The sequence below is a fragment of the Manacus candei genome, unplaced genomic scaffold (assembly GCF_025592945.1).
Source record: "Manacus candei isolate 608988 ecotype Guabito, Panama unplaced genomic scaffold, ASM2559294v1 h1tg000113l, whole genome shotgun sequence".
In the NCBI taxonomy this organism is placed as follows: domain Eukaryota; kingdom Metazoa; phylum Chordata; class Aves; order Passeriformes; family Pipridae; genus Manacus; species Manacus candei.
Genome location: NW_026138161.1, coordinates 1898616 through 1916373, shown reverse-complemented (window position 1 = coordinate 1916373; position 17758 = coordinate 1898616). Strand labels below are relative to the sequence as shown.

The 17758-nt window shown below is 42.1% G+C and overlaps 1 protein-coding gene across 6 annotated transcripts in view; it reads left to right on the top strand.

The window, feature by feature from the left end:
- Positions 1–643: 643 nt before the first annotated feature.
- The window catches only part of PPP2R5E (protein phosphatase 2 regulatory subunit B'epsilon), a 77050-nt gene continuing 59935 nt past the window's right edge, over positions 644–17758 (top strand). Inside the window, exons 1-3 of one of the 6 annotated variants that reach the window (XM_051769893.1) lie at positions 644–786; positions 2486–2583; positions 8870–9030. In XM_051769893.1, the coding sequence (XP_051625853.1) occupies positions 2486–2583; positions 8870–9030 (259 nt within the window). In that variant the 5' untranslated portion in view covers positions 644–786. Of the gene's footprint in view, positions 787–2485; positions 2584–5612; positions 6182–8866; positions 9031–17758 lie in introns of those variants that run through there. The other 5 variants (XM_051769891.1, XM_051769894.1, XM_051769892.1 and 2 more) reach the window with 5 other exon arrangements.

Genomic DNA, 17758 nt, shown 5'->3' with positions numbered 1-17758 from the left:
CAGTAAAACGTGCTCACATGAAGTGGATGGTTTTATAGCAGTGTATATACTGGCTTGTAATGCATTAAATGCAGAGATTACTGAGGAGACTTAGAATCACAGAATCATAGAATGGTTTGGGTTGGAAGGGACTTTAAAGATCATGTCATTCCAACCTGCCATGGTCAGGGACACCTTCCACTAGACCAGGTTGCTCCAAGCCCCATCCAACCTGCCCTGGAACACTTCCAGGGATGGGGCAGCCAGAGCTTCTCTGGGCAACCTGTGCCAGGGCCTCACCGTCCTCACAGCAAAGAACTTCCTCCTAATACACAATCTAAACCCTCTTTCAATTTGAAGCCATTCCCCCCGTCATGTCACTCCATTCTCTTGTAAGAAGTCGCTCCCCATCTTTCTTGCAGACTCCCTTCAGCTACTGGAAGGAGGCTTGATCACAAAGCAAAGGAACAGAAGCAGAGCTCGTTTCACCTGGGACTCAGAAACACCCCAGTGGCACAGGGGGACCACGTCACACACGTGGCTGTGTTTCCAGGCAGCTTCAGGCACCAGAGGCAGCCCTGCAGGCACTGCCCCAGGAGAGAAGGGGGAGCACTAGAACCTTCCGAGGCAGTTGGGGGGGTGACAGCTGGGGAGTGACAGTTGGGGAGGGCAGGGACAGTTGGGGAGGGCAGGTTGGCCGAGGAGGGCACTGCAAAGCCCAAGGAAGGCGGAGGTAAACAGGCAGCAAAGGAAATCCGAACAGAAAATTCAGAAAACTTGGCTTAAAGGAGTGCCTGGGGCCTGAAGGCAAGTTAAGACACTGGGGGAGGGGAGCAAAGTAGGAACAAAACCGTGAATTGGGAATCAGTGAGAGCAGTGTGGTGCTGGGAGGAGGCAGCTCTCCAGCTGCCAAGGCGAGCAAGCTCCTACTTATCTTGCCATGTTGACTAGAGAAACAGACTTCAAATGACGCAGTGTCTATAAACAGAGAGGAAGAATTAGTTCCCATTCTGGTAGTTGTGTCTGTGACCCTAAAACGCTTACCCCCCCCCCATCCCCAACCAGGAATTCAGTTCCTGAGGGCACTGACAGTGTTATCACAGAGCTGATAGGAGGAGGAGCGGGAGGCAAGGAGGAACAAGCACTTGGTTATTACGGCAGAAACTTGGTACAGCGATTACAAATGTCACCCAGAAGCCGGACATGCCACTCCTCCCCAAAACCTAGAACGTATGAATCAGGAGTCAAGTGCAGGGTAAACAGACTGAGTAGAAACACTTTCTTGTTACGTGTGAATTTCATTCAAAAGTAAACAAAAAAAAATCACAGATTGTGCCGTTTCAATCACGCTGATGGAGCAGGACAGTTGCTTTGATGTGGTGTTCCACTGTGTTCATTTTTGTTAAAAGATGTATCAGAAAAGCCTTGTTCACATGCTGATTTGCCTCTTCAAACAGCTCTGCTGCTTCCTCCATAACGCTTTCTCTTTCTGGTCTTTTTCTTGCCGGTCTGAATAATTAGTTCTCTGGGGAGAGCAAGTCTTTTCTTGCTTACGAGTATTGGAACAGGGAATATCTGAACTAATCCCATGGTACCCCCGATAATGCTCCTTTTGACATATCGGAGATCCTTTATGGAGCATTATGTGACCCCTCCTGTAGACAAATACATGTCAGATGTGCCATGTGAGACATTTACAAGCTCCAGCTAGGTCCATTTATGTTTATCACTCAACGGAGCAGGACTTCCAGAGGGGTATCTCCGTAGCAATCCCGTTTGATAAGCTGCTATGTAGAGAGCAGAATGCCAGTGTGGATGAGAGCTCCGTACTCCTGCCTGGGTGGCCATAACAGATGGTCTATAGTGGAACTTCAACCACACAAAATAACGTGAAGGGGCACAAATCTGAGTCACTGGTAAAAAAATCTCTGTTTTGGAGGACTCTTGACTGCTGTTCCGACTGGGTGCTAAAAAGCACAGTGCCGAACTGGCAAGGAGCTAGCCCTGAAAATTCCTCTCCTGCCCTTTTTTAAAAAGCCCTTTTGTAGGGGAGTAAGGCAATGCCACTTATGAAAAGGATAGGCTTGTCTTGTACCTTTGACAGCAGTGGAGAAACACTGATCAAAAGAACTTATTATTGCTTGTAAATCTCCAGGAAGGGCTGCAGGTACTGACTGTGCCTATATTTTCATATATATGCCCACACACTTGTACGGGAGATGTTGGTCATGTGAACTTTATCTGATGAAAGTCAATTTTTATTCTTGCAAATTGGTATTTATACAAACACATATATAAACATATACAGATACACATCTATGTAAAACACCTGTAGTACTTAGTTCTTCTCCATCTCTGCTTGGAATTCACTTATCCATTTTTTTTAAAAGTAACAATTTTTACAAAATGCAGACTAAACAGAGAATAGGAGAAGGACAAGTGCCCCTTCAAAATACCAGCAGTTTTACATTCATATCTTATATCATGCTCTTAAATCTTCTCACAGATGAGGACTTCACAGATTAAAGGAGGAAAAAGAAAGCGATCTGGAAATAAGTGGGAAGCCTACTCTGCAAAATCTGATGGCCAAGCGAAACAGAAAAGGTAAGATTTCTGTTCATTCACTGATAAAGCCTGTATTTGTCTTGAATTGTTACCATCCAAACATCACCTGATATAAAACACATCATAAAAATGCTTTACACAATCAAAATGGACCAAACATACCACATGATGACCATCTAAGAAATAAACTAGCTGAATGCATTATTTACCAGCTTGTTCAGCTGTACTGAAGAACTAATTCGATAGCTGTTATACAAAGGTAGAATGAGGAGTAAAAACCTCTGTGTGCACAGGACTTGGACAGCAGTGTTGGTTTTTATCCCTTCTATGGCACTTATTTTAATAGATACCTACATCAGAGGCTTCAATTTTAGATTTTTAGTGTTTTACAAAGATGGATTTCTTCTCATACTGGGAAGACTGAAGTACAATCATGTAAAATGACTTGCTCAACTGCACCTAAAGTGCCAGTGTAGCCATCAGGCTGTGCTAGAACTTCCCTTCTGCAGAGTATGCTGGCAATAACTTTCTGAGCTGCTCATTGCACTGTTCAGATCAAAAGCAGCACACAGGACAGTGACCAAAACTGAGAATGAAAGTATGTCACTGACAAACACAACTTAACAGAATTAAGTACATATCACAGCAAAACATGTTTTGTCCCTCACTGATGGGAAGCTACACTGTTTCTATCATATTTTACCTTATATTGGTATAACACCACCCTCTCCTTGACCTACATTCTTTGTTACCAATCCTTGCTTACAGTTACATTATTTTAGCTGCTTTGGTTTAAGTGAATTTAAAGTTTAAAATATTTACAAATATGTACAAATCTCTCTTCTAAATTTAGTTACACAACCTTTCTGTAACCGTGGCACAGTTCAATCTAAGTTTTGCTTTTTCAAATACAATTCTTGCGAGAAATGCAGTCAATTTACAAAGGATGACAAATTCTACAGTTTTCTGACTTAACATCATGTGGAATTTTATTTCAAAATGTGTTTTGACTGTTTGATTATCCAGCAATAAAAATGAGGGCATAGCATTAGGGCTGCTGCAGGAAGTAATTTCTCAAGTAGCATTACTGTCTACTTGAGGGAGAAATAACTGGCTTGGTAGGTCAGCAGAAATGGATGCGGGGGTAAGACAGGTCAGCAAGACTGTGGATAGATCAGACTGACTCTAAAGTATTTGTATTGGCACATGTACACAGGAATGTGGTCTGTGACAGGCAGGACAGCAGATGTTGAGGCCTCAACTGTAGCAGTGTCCAGTCTTGGGTGCTACAGTTCAAAAAAAGATGTGAATGATTTTGAGACAACACAGAGCCAAGAAATAAGCACTTTAAGAGGTTTAAAACTATGTCACACAATGAATGATTGAAATGAACTGAAAACACTTTGTCTGTGGGTAAAAGAATTTAGGGGAGGCCTATTTCTTAACATATGAAGAGGCATTTTGAGAGATGAGAGGCAAAACTGTTCACATACTTCAGTAGCCATGAGCTTTTAACTAGTGTTCCAGGTTCCTCAACGTGAACTGGACCAGGGAACTTAGCTGCCTGAAAATTAGCAATTTTGAAAGTAGTTTGACAACAGCTTACATCACTTTAAATCGAGTCTGACACAGTCCCACGCCCTCCGTTATGCCAAAAGCTGAGTCAAGAAGCTGAGTGGGACCACAACTAGGTATCCTTCGCAGGATTAGTAATGTTGAGAGGGTTCTGTACCTGCACTAAAAGGAGGGATGTGACTGATCCACCAAAGCAACCAGCTCTCAAACTACTCTTGAGCTCATTTCCTAAAAAAAAAAAAAGACTGTACCTCAGAGGGATTTGGTGATATCAATGCAGGAGGGCTGCTGCTCATATAAGTCACCTTTTTTTTCTGCCAGAAATATAGGAGAAACAGTAGAGAGTATTTTCAAATGTAATAGCCATATTACCACTATTACAGAATCACAGAATCAATTACACTGGAAAAGAACCTCTGAAATCATCCTCTGAGTCCAATCTATGACCGAACACCACCGTGTTAACACCACCTGAGTGCCAGGTCCAGTCTTTCCTTAAACACCTCCAGGGATGGTGACTCCACCATTGCCTTGGGCAGCCCATTCCAATGTCTAATCACCCCTTCTGTGAAGAAATGCTTCCTAATGTCCAACCTAAACCTCACCTGGTGCAGCTTAAGACTGTGTCCTCTTGTCCTGTCACTTGTTACCTGTCAACTCTCACCTGGCTACATCCTCCTTTGTAGAGAGCAATAAGGTTCCCCCTGACACTCCTTTTCTCCAGGCTTAACAACCCCAGTTTAACAACCTCAGCCGCTCCTCAAAGACGTTCTCCAGTCCCTTCGCCAGCTCCATTGCCCTATAGCCGTTTGCTGTATTTTGGGGAAAACAAGCAAACAAACTAACCAGGACCCAAAACAAAACCATCAAACACCAAAGCCATCGGGTAGATAAGTTTAAACAAAAATTTATGACATTTAACCGTCCTATCTACAAGCAGTCGTTGTGCTGGTCTCTGGTTCCAAGTATATAAAAATACACTTAAGGGGGGAAAAAAAATAAAAAAGGGTGGTGCAGACAGCGATCACACACTGGGCTAAGAAACCCAAGGGTGCAGAGAGGAGAGGGAGGCTGCAGCCGCTGCTTCCCACTGCGGACAAAGAAGGAATTGCGGCCGTGCCCGCAGCGGGTCCCTCAGGCCGGACCCGGCGCGGCCCGTCGCCCGCTGCCCTCCCCGGGAAGGGGCTCTGCGCCCCGCGAGGGGCTCCGACGGGGGGCTTTACCTCAGCCTTAGCGGGGTTTTCCCTCAGCAGCGCCGGGTTTTACCGCTCAGCCGAGGGGGCCCCGCCGCTCCCCCGGGCGAAGGATGCGAGGGACCCGCGGGATGCGGCGGATCGGCGGGGCTGCGGGAGCGGCGGGGCCGCGCCGCTGCCGGGGGAGGGGGCGGCCCTTTCCCGGCGGTCCCGGCGGCCAAGGCGGCTCCGGGCGCCACTGAGGCGGCGCGTCCCGGCGGCGGCTCCGGTGGGCGGTCGGGGGCGGTCCGCGGTCGGGGGGCGGTGGCAGCAGCGCGCTCGGTTGTGAGCGAGCGAGTGTGTGCGAGCGAGTGCCATGGCCGGAGCCCGCTGAGAGCCACAATAGGACCGCGACCCCGACGCCCACCGGGACCCTCCACTCGCTCTTCTTCCCCCGCGCCAGCGCCGCCGGCGGAACCCGCGCTCCCCGCCCTGCCCGGCACTGCCCCCCCCTCTCCGCGCCCGCCGCTCCCCCTCGGCTCGACTCGGCTCGGCTGTGCTCGGCGGCTCCCCCCCCCCCCACACCACCCCGCCTCGCAGGGCCCTTCTCCGGGAATGTGAAGAGGCAGCGGCACCGCAGGCAGCGGGGAGTGCACGGGACTGAGCGGAGCCGCCCGCGCCTGAACCCGCCGCCGACGCCGCCCTGCGCCGGGGAGGCCCCGCCGCCGCCGAGGCCGAGGCCTACAGGGCTCCTGCGCCGCCGCGGCAGCGACCGAGCCCGGCGAGAACCGCACTCGGGCCGCCGCCGCCGCCGCCAGGCATCGGCCGCGCTCCGCCAAGGCCGCCGCCGCCTCCCTCCGTCTCCGGCTTCTCTACCCAGGAGCGTCAAGGTAACTCCATGGCCGGCCCGGCGGTGCGGGAGGAGGGCTGCGGGAGGACATGTTCCAGCTGCGGAGATCCCGTCTGGAAATGACAGCCGGGAGCGGATAATTGCGCCTCTGCTCCCTTTTCCCCGCCGATATCCGTCGGTATTTTCGCGTCTTCCACCATCCCCCCCCCTTCCCCGGGGCTGAGGGATCTGATGAGCGTGGCTTCGTATTTACCAAAATACTCGGGGAATAAAGCGGAGGAAGCGGGGAGCGGGTGGCCGGGTTTGCAGCTTTTCCCCCTCGCACACAATAAATAATCTCGGGCTTTATTCCCCCCCTCCTCCCTCCTCCCCCCCCGACTCTTGGTGGAAACAGAGTATTTCCCTGTGATAGTGTATGCAGGGCAGGGAATGTTCATTTGGGGAGACGAAAAGAAAGATCAGTGTTTACTGTAACGTTGTTAGGCTGGATGGAGTCTTGTTGAATTAGAATTAGATTTTAATAATTTATAAAGCAGGTTAGGGAAACTGTTACTAAATTTACAGCGGGGAAGTGTCAGTAAAGCTCCTTGCTGACACAATGATCCTGCAGTTTAAGTGATCTACTTTAGTCCCTGTCCATTATTATTATTTCTTTTTTTTTTTTTTTTTGTAATTTAATTTTGAGGGAGCGTGCAAACATTTCTGCAGGGATGGTTACACTTTAATGATGCACGTGATGAGGAGGGGAAGCTTTCTGATGAGATGAAATAGGGCCAAACCGATTCAGGTTTAGGGAATGTATTTTTTGCTGATATTTCCAGAATTTGGTTTATGTAACAGGTAACTTCGTGTTTGTATGTTTTTTGGCGGACTGTTGAAATCTTAGAAGTGGGTTACTAAAGTACAGGCCATTCTATTTCAGTTTATCTGACTTTTTTATTTATTAATCTTGGCTGGGGCCTGAATGCCCTGGTGATGGTGGCATTTTTTTTTTTCCGCCCAGATGATAAACAAGACCAGTTTAAGGTACGGGTTCATGTTGCTGATAGTATATTATATTTAGAAAGCCTAAGCTGGAAGTGAGAGAATACCTCAGGAGAAATCAAAAAGATGGAATGAGATTTTTTCATTATTGTAATGCCAGCTGCACAGTTCACCTTCTGAGTGCTGCACATGCTTCCTCGAAGAAGCTATGGAGTTTATACTCCCATTTTTGATTGATTTAGTGCGCCTATATGTGATTCTGCATTAAACAGTTCTTATCTTTCGGAGCTTGTTTACACTGTTGCAACAAATCATGCTTTCGAAAGCTTTTCTTACAAAAGACAAACCCAAATAATGTCTGTTTCAGGGGATTTAGTAATTTATGAAGCCTACGAGTAATCAAATATTTTAATAAAAATAAGTACTCGAAAGTGTTCTCTGTGTCGTGGAATTAACTTCTTGTAGCAAAGGAGTCACTTTGGTAATTGAAGTCAACAGACATTGAGGATGAGTAATGCTTTCCAAGGACATGTTCTAAGACCCTGATCCTGCAAATGCTTACGCCGATGCTTAACTTTGCACGAGTGTGTGGCCTGGCTGAAATCAACGGAGCTGCTCTCGCTAATGATCGTGTCATTAATGCAGATGGGGCTGCTGATTTCAGGGGAGCTGCACACGCTGGTGAAGTTAACTGTGCACAGAGCTGCTTGAAACATGTAGGCCTGAATTCCTCCCGTCTCGTTTCTGTTGAGTATTGCTCACGTATTTCATCAAGATCTGATGAGCCTTTGTAACACGCAGGACAAGACTGGTAAATACAATAGGTGAATGCATTAATTCACTGTTTAAATGTTTCCTAGTGGTATGGAATCAGCTACAGGAGTACTACCAAGGCCGGTTTTATAGGAAGATGCAGTGCTTATTGCTTACACCAGCTGAAGTTGGGAAACAAACAAACTTTTGCTTGCAGAAGCCTTTTTTGGCTCTCTGCCTCTCCCTGCAAACCTTGTCTGGCTTGTGCCCTTAGAACAGTTACAGCTACCACACTGCTGGTCCTACAGAAATGCCAGAACGTGGAATAACTACGTGTAAAGAGACTCACAGGAAAGTAACTGAGTATTTCTAAAATGGAGAATAAAGAAGCATTATGTAGAATTTGTCAGTGCTAGCGAAATTGTGAAGTATAACAGTACTTTCTGCTATACCTTCTTACATTTCTATAAAATCTGGTATGCAGGTATGGTAAGCAAATGGAGTTTTTCTGCTGTCCTATTTTTTTTTTTTTGCTCATGCATATTGGTGACTTGAATGCCAAAAAAACATTTGTACCTTTTTGTGTATCCATTCTTTAGCATACATGGTCTCTTGCAGAGTGAGTTGAAATTACTTCATCCCAAAGAATACATAGTTTAAAGCAATGTCAGGTCTACAGGTGCATGAATTCTGTTGACATAATGATGTCAGCATTAGGTCTGAATTTTTCCCGTTGCAGGATTTTTGGCAAATGGGAGACACAGATAAAAAAGTGAGCAGGAGGAATTATTACATTAACAATTAAGCTCCATTAAGTTTATTCCATACAGTGTGTAAATGTATCGGTGGGCTAAATCTCTTAACAGTATTTATGTGGGTGAGTTGTCAACAGGAGAGTGGTGCAGAAAGAAGATATTTGGGAAGTTTAGGCTAATCTTTACCCATTTCACTCATTTGGAGTATATTTGTAACCTTTGTTTTCCTTCAGTAGGGATATGTCCTCAGCACCAACTACTCCTCCATCAGTGGATAAAGTAGACGGATTTTCTCGGAAGTCCGTCAGAAAAGCCAGACAGAAGAGGTCACAAAGCTCCTCCCAGTTTAGGTCTCAGGGCAAGCCTATCGAGTTAACTCCCCTGCCTCTGCTAAAAGGTAAGACCATGTATGGGTTTTAATAAATAAAACAATTTTACCCTACAGCCAGCTTCTGAACTCAAAGTATGCTGTTGTAAAAAAATTGCAGGGAAGTTTTGCCAGCACTGAGAAAGGTTTCATGACAGAAATATATGTATTTAAGCTTTACAGAATATTTTATCTGTGAGTTGAGGGCGTGGTAATTGTTTGCAATACTTTTGAAAGTTTTAAATGCTGATGTTAACTTGTACCATGCCTTGAATTGTCAAGGCACTCAGGCTGTGTGTGTTTTAGTTTGTGAATCCTCAGCAGTTGACACTAATAAAAGGTGATTTTGGAAAGGGTAAATGGACTTGTGAGCAGAAAGAAACTGGTTTTAAACACCTTTCCTTGAGTGTGGATCTGTAACCTGTGACAGTGGTGCCAACTGCAGCCCACAGGGGTATTTTGATTGTCCTACAGCAAGTGAGGAGGTTGGACCCCCTCTCATACCAATTGTGGATGGATAGCTCCCAGCTCTTGGCTTCTGCTGGGTTTTGAAATCAAAAGGTCCCATGAGCTGCAGCCTCTCAAGGGGAAAGATGCTGCCAGTCTGGTCTTAGGCAAGACCCTACTGTTTTGAGATCCTGCATTTCCCAGCTGGAGCTGAATTTCTGCTGGCAGATTTAACCTCTGATTTGAGAAAGAAAATTATGATCCAGCATACTACTCTTTAAAGGGCACCAATATCTCTGTGATATCTTGAATGCTTCCCCTAAATTCCAACTATCACCAAATTTCAGTACAAACCCAGGGGCCAAAATCAGAATTAATGTCTCTCTGGTGAGGAAGGGGAAATACCCTTTCAGAAGTCTTCAACATTGAATTCTCAAGCAGTTTATTTAGTTCTGTGGATTTTTTTTTTTAATGGCTATTCTTCATTTCTGCTCTAAGTAGTGAAAATAAGCGTGGTTGGTGCTGATAATTCTGGAAAATAGCATGTTTAATAGGTTTAATATTATGTCTGTGCCTTTTTTTGCTTTGTGGGCACGTATATTTCCCACATTCCCTCATCTACCTGTTTGACAAATTTGTTAATCAGAGTATTTAAATATGTAATAAATACATGACTGCACTTTGGTTTAGTTCTTAACCCCACTTCTTCAAAAGAAGATAGAAGTTGCAAAATAAAACCAAACCTGAAACCAACGCCCACAAACACACTTATACCTTAATGTGTGTTTTTTAGTTTAATTAAAAGTTGGATTCTGGGATTAGTTTTAGTGGAGTTATCCTTGAAATATTGTGGGCTTCTTCCTGTGGGCTCTCTGTAAGAATGGCCATCCTGGGTCAAAGGAAAGGTCCATCCAACCTCCTGCACTGGGCCTGATGGTGACTGGCTTGGATTCAGTATTCCTCAGTTCAGGGTTGGTTGGTGCCAGTGGATTTGATTTAGTAGTCTGCAATGAATATTATTTGTGATTCTTTGGGTGGTCCTGTGCAGGGCCAGGAGTTGGACTTTGAAGATCCTTGTGGGTTCCTTCCAGCTCAGGATATTCCATGATTATAAGAAATTTACTTGTTGTTTTGTGACGGTGCGATAAAGAAACAAGTGCTTCTTCAAAATAATTTTAAAGCCTGGTGTCACACTTTTCCAGGTAATTTTTGATATGCAGGTTACTTCATACCAGTCACTGCGCCTCAGAAGTCGATGGGAGCTTATCCTTTGGCTTAAAGGACGGGATTATTTGAAAACATCAATATCGGTGTTTGTATGAATGAAGAAATTGATGCTATAATTATGTCATTCTATTTTGCTGTCCCGTTCAGGGAGCAAACAAGGCATGGGCACAAGCACAGGGAAAAATCAGCCTGTGTCTGAGGACCTGGCCCTGCAGAAACACGGGCACATGCAGGTGTTTAATTCGACTACTGCAGCCAGTCCCGTGGATTGAGATATAAAACTATAATAAGATAAAACAAACAGATGGGGAGCAGAGGGTGTTGGTGAGATATTTATGATTAGTGTCATAATGAGTTACAGTGGTCCAGCTTCAAATTAAGAATCTGATCCTGTGAGTTAGTTTTCCCTCTTTGCCTTAATGCGGATTCCCAGAGGCACAGGGATCTACCTGTGCAGATTAATTTGTGGGATTTGGGTCTAACAGTCTATGAGAAACAACAGCAGTGGTATTGGTCCCTACTGAAGGGACATTGGCAGCTAAAATCATGCTGCTGTTTGGAAATATTCTTGACCTACATTAATATTTGTAACAGTCAGGATTAGTAAACTTGAAATAAGTGAGGAAACTATTTTATCCTGCATTTTTCATACTTTACTTGGCCAATTGCACAGAAGTCCTGATTTATTTTTTTTTTTTTATAACTCTTAGGTTTATACTTGCCTTCAAACAAGTGACCAGTCCCATTCTCTCCAGTAACCATATGATTTCCAGTTTTATCCTTACTGTTCTGTCTTCTAAACCAAAATAGAGAAGAGATTTCAGCAAAATAGCTGAAAAACAAAACTTAGTTTGGACAACTACAGTTGCTAAGCTTAAGCTTCCTGATTTGGGTAAATTTCGAGTTTAATTAAACCTCTTCAGAAATGTTTCATTACAGGAAATTTTTAGAGGACAGACCTTGAATTCATATTCATCAGATGTATTTCATATTCATGATGGAGAGGTTTTGCTGACAAAAACATATATGCTGTGCACCCTTCTATTTTTTATGTTATGACTCTATTGCATATTGACATTGGCAGGCTGCCTTATCTCAAACAGCACTTCACGGACCTCAATATCTTCTCTGATTACAAGAATCATGTCTGCAGAAAACTGGATAACTGCTTGGTCCATTCTTTGCAAGTTTTTATACTCTGCCTGTCACCATAATGATTTGAGCACCTTCCAGTAGTGTATTAAGTGACGTGACTACACATCTGTCACATCTTATCTGCTCTCATTCCTTTCCCTGGGGACAGAGTCACATATAGTGAAATGGCTTGTTTTGGTAGTGTTTTAATGCAGTCTGTTGCCTTCTGTGAACATACATGCCTGAATTGCAAAAACAGATAAGGCAGTGTTGTTGTTGTTCATTTGGTAATAAAAATGTTTCAGGAAAGAAAAGTAGAAGGGAATGGTATGTTTTGATGCTGTGTGCAAGTCTGAAGGATAAGCTGCTATTTAGGAAATGTAATAAGAACAACTGGAATTTTCAGTATTGCTTATTCCAGGAAAAAAAATATGGAGAAATGAAATTGTTACTTTTTTTTTAAAAGTGTGTGTATGGTATCACTTTGTAAATAAACATTTAATGTGTTTAGAAAATAAGATGTGCCTTCTGAGGCTGTGTTGGGCTGAGTTTAGGCTTTCAAAAGCCCCAAACCAAAAAACTGCTCTGTCTGCCTGCCATGAGGACTTAACTTTTCTGAAAATTTAATTATATTTTTATTTATTGTGTTGTGACTAGATCTAATTTGGAGTTACCTTTTTTAAAACAACTGTTGTCCAATATAACACTTTAAACCCAGAGTTTTCTCCTTTGTTTCAAGTGTGAGGGAATGGGATGAGAAGTGCAAATTGAAGTTGTGATACAGTTGCTTCCACCTCTGTGCTTTAGTGAAATCCCTCCCGAGTTTGTAAACCAAGTTTGTTGTGTGCCTGAAATTGGGCTTGTTCTATAGAGGAAGATAGGATTGTGAATGCATTGGATAGGTGTATTATTTATTGGGTGGGTGTATTATTTATTGGAGGGCTATTTTACTTTCATTTTGTGTAGCTGCTCTTTTTACTTAAAAGTCTCTAGAGGTAGATCAACAGCAGTGCAATGTTAGAAAGCATTTGGCTGGAAAAAAAGTGTATTGTAGTGCTGGACATGTGAAAACAGATCAATCTCAGTATTTACCTCTAAAAGGAGAAGTTAATTTGAGTTTCTGCCCGTGTCTGTTGTGATAGGGGAGTGTGCAGAGGATGAAGACATACATATAGATGATTAAAAACATCATATGCCATCTTGAGAAACTGGACAGAAAACTCTCATGTAACTCACAGTATTGTTCCCACCCCCCTCGCCCTCATTACAAATACAAAAGTTGGGTAAAGTAAAACCATCCAAAAGTAAGACTGTTAAATTTTAAGTAATTTGTATCTCATTTTTGTAATTTCAAGGCATGTTTTTTTTTCCCTCTCATCCTTCCATGTTTTGCAATGATCCAATATGATTAGGGTAGCTTCATTTCGTGTTCTCTGCAGCTGTTGTATTCTTCCATTGAATACCGCTCAAAGTATGATTTTTATTTTTAGATAATTTTTCTCCTTAAAATAGGTGCTCAGAGCAGTTCTCTGTCAACAATACCAATTGCTTTGCTACCTCAATATTATGAAATTTGTTGAGCTTCTAATACATTTATCAGATAGTTTCCATGGCATTAAAGAATTGGTGTAGTGGCAACAAAAGAACATTGCATAGTCGAAAAGGGAAAAATCTCTTTCCACTTGCTATTTGCTTTTGATCATTATATTATTTCCCTATAGCTGAGATTTTATCATAAGCTTTTCTTATGAATGCTATCTATAGGTCAAACGCTGAAGTTCCTAAGTGGTAAAAAATCCTAACAATTCCAAAAGACTTTTGACTGAGAACTGCAAGATGTGCACCTTCTTGTTCAAATACAAGTTTCTTTTGGATTTTTAAAAGACCCCCTTATCATAAGAAAGTCTGACTTTTTCAGACTTATGGATGCCACCTAAAACTCTTCATGTGGGAAATAGATATGATTTGAGTTGTAGAAGAAGAGAGATAGAGTTTCTGTTTTCTGTTGACTTTTATGGGGACTGCCTGCTTGTCTTTTCTGTGCTGCTCTCCATTTGGGAAATTTGAAATGTTTTACAGATATCAGATACGCAGATATCATTAAACTGTTAATAATATAACTAAACTAAATACTTCTCCTAATACATAAACAGGAATTTAGGGTCACAGTGGTTATGATTTCTCAAAATAAAATCCAACTTTATCTACATAACTGGAAATAGATCTCGGGACTCCTAATTTATTGCATGAAAGAAACACTGGAACTTGGTTTGTGCTGCACATAATCAGTAGTGAATCTTGCATCAGTCCTGGAACTACTCCTAGGAATTTTGTGTCCGTTCTGGCCGATACAAATCTGGACATAGTAGGTCATCTCTGTGTAAGATTTGGGGATAGGGCCACAATCCTGAAAGGAAGAAGGACTTAGCCTATTTAGTATTTTTTTTATGAATATGTACAAGGTTCTTGTCATATGTAATAAATTTCTTCACTTTCTCTTGTGCTCTTGGCAGTGGTTTTTTGAATATACACTTAACTTTCCTTTTAATTTGTTAACATCTGCTGGTTGTAGAATATTTTTTTCCAATAATCTTAAAGGTTTCTGGTTGTTTCTGAAAAGGTATTTGGTTGATGGTGCTTAGAAAGGGCCATGCACTAATTGCATTCTGTCTTTCTGAATTTTTTGTTGCTTGTTACTGTCTCCTTTTGGAATGTAGTTTTGTAGGCCAACATTTGTAGAGAATGGGCAGCTGTAGGAATGCTGACTTGAAATTAAGATCATAGTAAAAGCAGTAGCCCCTTATTGTAGCAGTGTGTTAGTGAAACTGCAGTTGGGGAGGAATTCTGTCAGCTTACCCCTGATCTTCAGAAGTTTCCAGTCAGTTCCCAGTATTTATTTCTGAGTCTCTCTGGTCGGGCAATTTTCCTCCTATAAGCATGGTGGTGGGTTTTTTTTATTTGTTTGTTTGTTTGTTGGGGGAAGGTGGTTTGATTCCCACCTCTTCCTTTTCTGTTTTCTTCTTAATAATTTTTAAAGTGAAGTAACTTGTAATCACTGTGTAAAATGTATTTCTGTACTCCTCACAAGATTGAGCCTAAAATCTTGATAATTTTCTGCAGAATGTGTAGACTTCATCATAGAATCACACACAGAGTTACTGAATGGCCTGGGTTGGAAGGGACCTTAAAGATCATCCAGTCCCAACCCCCCTCTTGCCATGGGCAGGGACACCTTCCCCTAGACCAGGTTGCTCAAAGCCCCATCCAACCTGGCCATCATCACCAGAAGCTTTTGGTTTCAGTCTGTATTTGTGCAGTATGTCTTTATAATATGTTTCCCTGTAATACTCTAATAGTATTACCATTTTCTCTTCTGTGCCCAAGTGTAGCCCTATGGGTCTGTAATAGAACCTCCTGTTTCTGTAATAAGTACCTCCTTTATATTCCTTTCCCAAAGTACCTTCAACAAACACAAGTTCTGGTTCAGCCATGCAATTATTTCTATGTAGTATAATGATTCTTGAAGTACAGTGCTGCCTTTATAATTGACTATGATATGGAGCTTTACTGTTGTGAAAGAGCACATTTTCCATATCTCTGGAATTATGTGTGTATTTATAAAATTGTGTTTGTGTATATTAAATGTGTATAATACCTGTCTGTGTATAAAGATGAGCTGTAGACATTTAATGTCTTACACAAAGTTTAGGCTTTGAGTTTATTTAATTTTCTCTTCTGTTTTTAAAATGGGATATTACTTCTGCTCATTGGTAGAGCTTTATAGTAAGGCATCAGTCCTTTTCCATTCATCCATTGTAAGCTACTGCCTCCCTGAGAAAAGAGCACTTTCATTAATGCTTTCTGGGGAGTGGGAGGAGGACACACAACTATTTTTAGGTTCAGGGTAACTTCCTTTCACCTACAGTTTTTTCATTCAAGCTATTACCATTTCTTTGGCACAATCAGGCAAAAATCTTCAGCAGTAACAGAGGAGAGGACTTGGGGAGTTCAGTAAGTTTTGGTGGGGTGGGTATTAATGGATGTAATCCTGGTAACTGTCTAATTCCCAAATATCAGCAAATGGGCACACACAGACTAGAATCTCCTTTCAGCAGGATATGCCAACGTTCATCTTAGTTTAAAACCTCGCTGATTGTGTCAGTCTTGGTTGCAGGTGCAGTGACATGAGGGTGTTTTCTGGTGGCAGAGCTGCTTTGAGAAGTTCCCAAGTGCAGTGGTGCCTCTCATCTGCTGAGACAAGTGTCTGTGGGGCCACAGTGTAAACCAGACTGTTAAAAACATTCTGCCTCCTCCTAATTTTGGTGATGTGCCTGATCCTCTGTCCTTTCTAACAGTTAATTCAGCAGATCTGAAACGGTGGTGGAATATTTATGTAGGGGTGGTGGAATATTTATGTAGGGTTGGTGGCTTCTGTGTGTGTGGTTTTCTGCTTAAAAAAACCCTCCAAAACTAAACAAACAAAGAAAAGTAAAAAAAATCCTGCTGCAGTCTGAGGATCTTTATCAAATGTTTCAAAAGATAAGGCAGCTGTCCAAAGAATCAGTGTAAAATACTTTCATGCCCTTAGTTGTTGCACTTGATTAAAAAATTTGTGTATTTTGAACAAAGTCTTGAAGTCAGGTTACAGGGGAACCAGTTTTGATCAGGAGTAATAATGATTCACAGTAATAGAAAGTTTTTCACTAGTAGTTTTTTCTAATTGATGCTGATGTGTGTATAATTTTGAAAATGTATATATTCTTAGATTCATTCAATATAAGAATGTATTTTTGAATCTCCTGTATCAAGTTTATTTTTCAAGTCACAGTATGTCTATTATTAACTGCTATATTAAGATTTATTGCTTGAAAACAAAGTATGTACTATAAGCATTTTATTTTAAAACACTACCATTTTAAAATACATTTAATAAAAATAGCTCATTATTTTACATTTATTCCCTTTATTGATTTTTACCACATTTTTTCCTTTGTGGTATATATGACAGACTCTTAACTGTGGTATTTTCCTTGTATGTGAAGTGCATGGTCTTTCCCATGGTCTTTCCCATGGCAAGAGTCTGGGGCAAGAAGGAAAACAATGTTGTTGCTGTACCTGGTTAAATGGGCAGAAGGTGAAAAAGTGCAATGGATCCTTTCTGGGCAGCTTCCTAAAATAAAATCAGAATAGCAGATTGCTGTAAAGTCTGTTGTGCATCATTGGACATATTGCCAGCTCTTCTGTAGCAGGAGCTTCTTGTGTTCCCTGAGCTGAAGAGGTTGTTCTAATAACTTGATGTTGGACTTCAGAACTGCCTGAGTTACAAGAGATGTGGAGGCAAACAGTGTGCTGTTCTGATTATACAAGTTGGTACATAATTAGGTTGTGGGTTTTTTTCAAGATTTTTATGAATTGAAAAGGATGTATCTGCTGCAAAACATGAATCACAGACTCAGCCATCCTTACTTGGTGGGTATTTCGCAGAAGCTCAAGGAAACCATCAGTGGTATCTCCAGGATGATGAATAAATGCTGGTAACTGTGTGTACCTTCTGGTAAAAGTATCACTTTTAGGACTTGACCCCCTGTTGGAGATACGATTAAATACTCAGATACAGCAATTTTTAGTCAGAAAAATCAGATATCATGAAGATATCTTCCTTATCATGAAGAATAAGGTTAAGCTGAAATTGTATGTTGTCTGAAGAAGTACTTTACTGTCAGATTTTGATTAAAACAATGAAATAAATGTAACTGGCGTGATTGTCCATTTTATGGCTTTCATCATGAATAGTGGCTGGGCATAAATGTAGTTTGGGTAATGGGGGAGGTGGTTCTTTGCATGTTCTTTCATCATAAACTCAGGAAGATCTGTCATTAGAATGGTTATTTTTAATGAATTTCTAACTCCTTGAGGAGCATAAGAAAAAAGGTTTAGCATCATTAAGAAG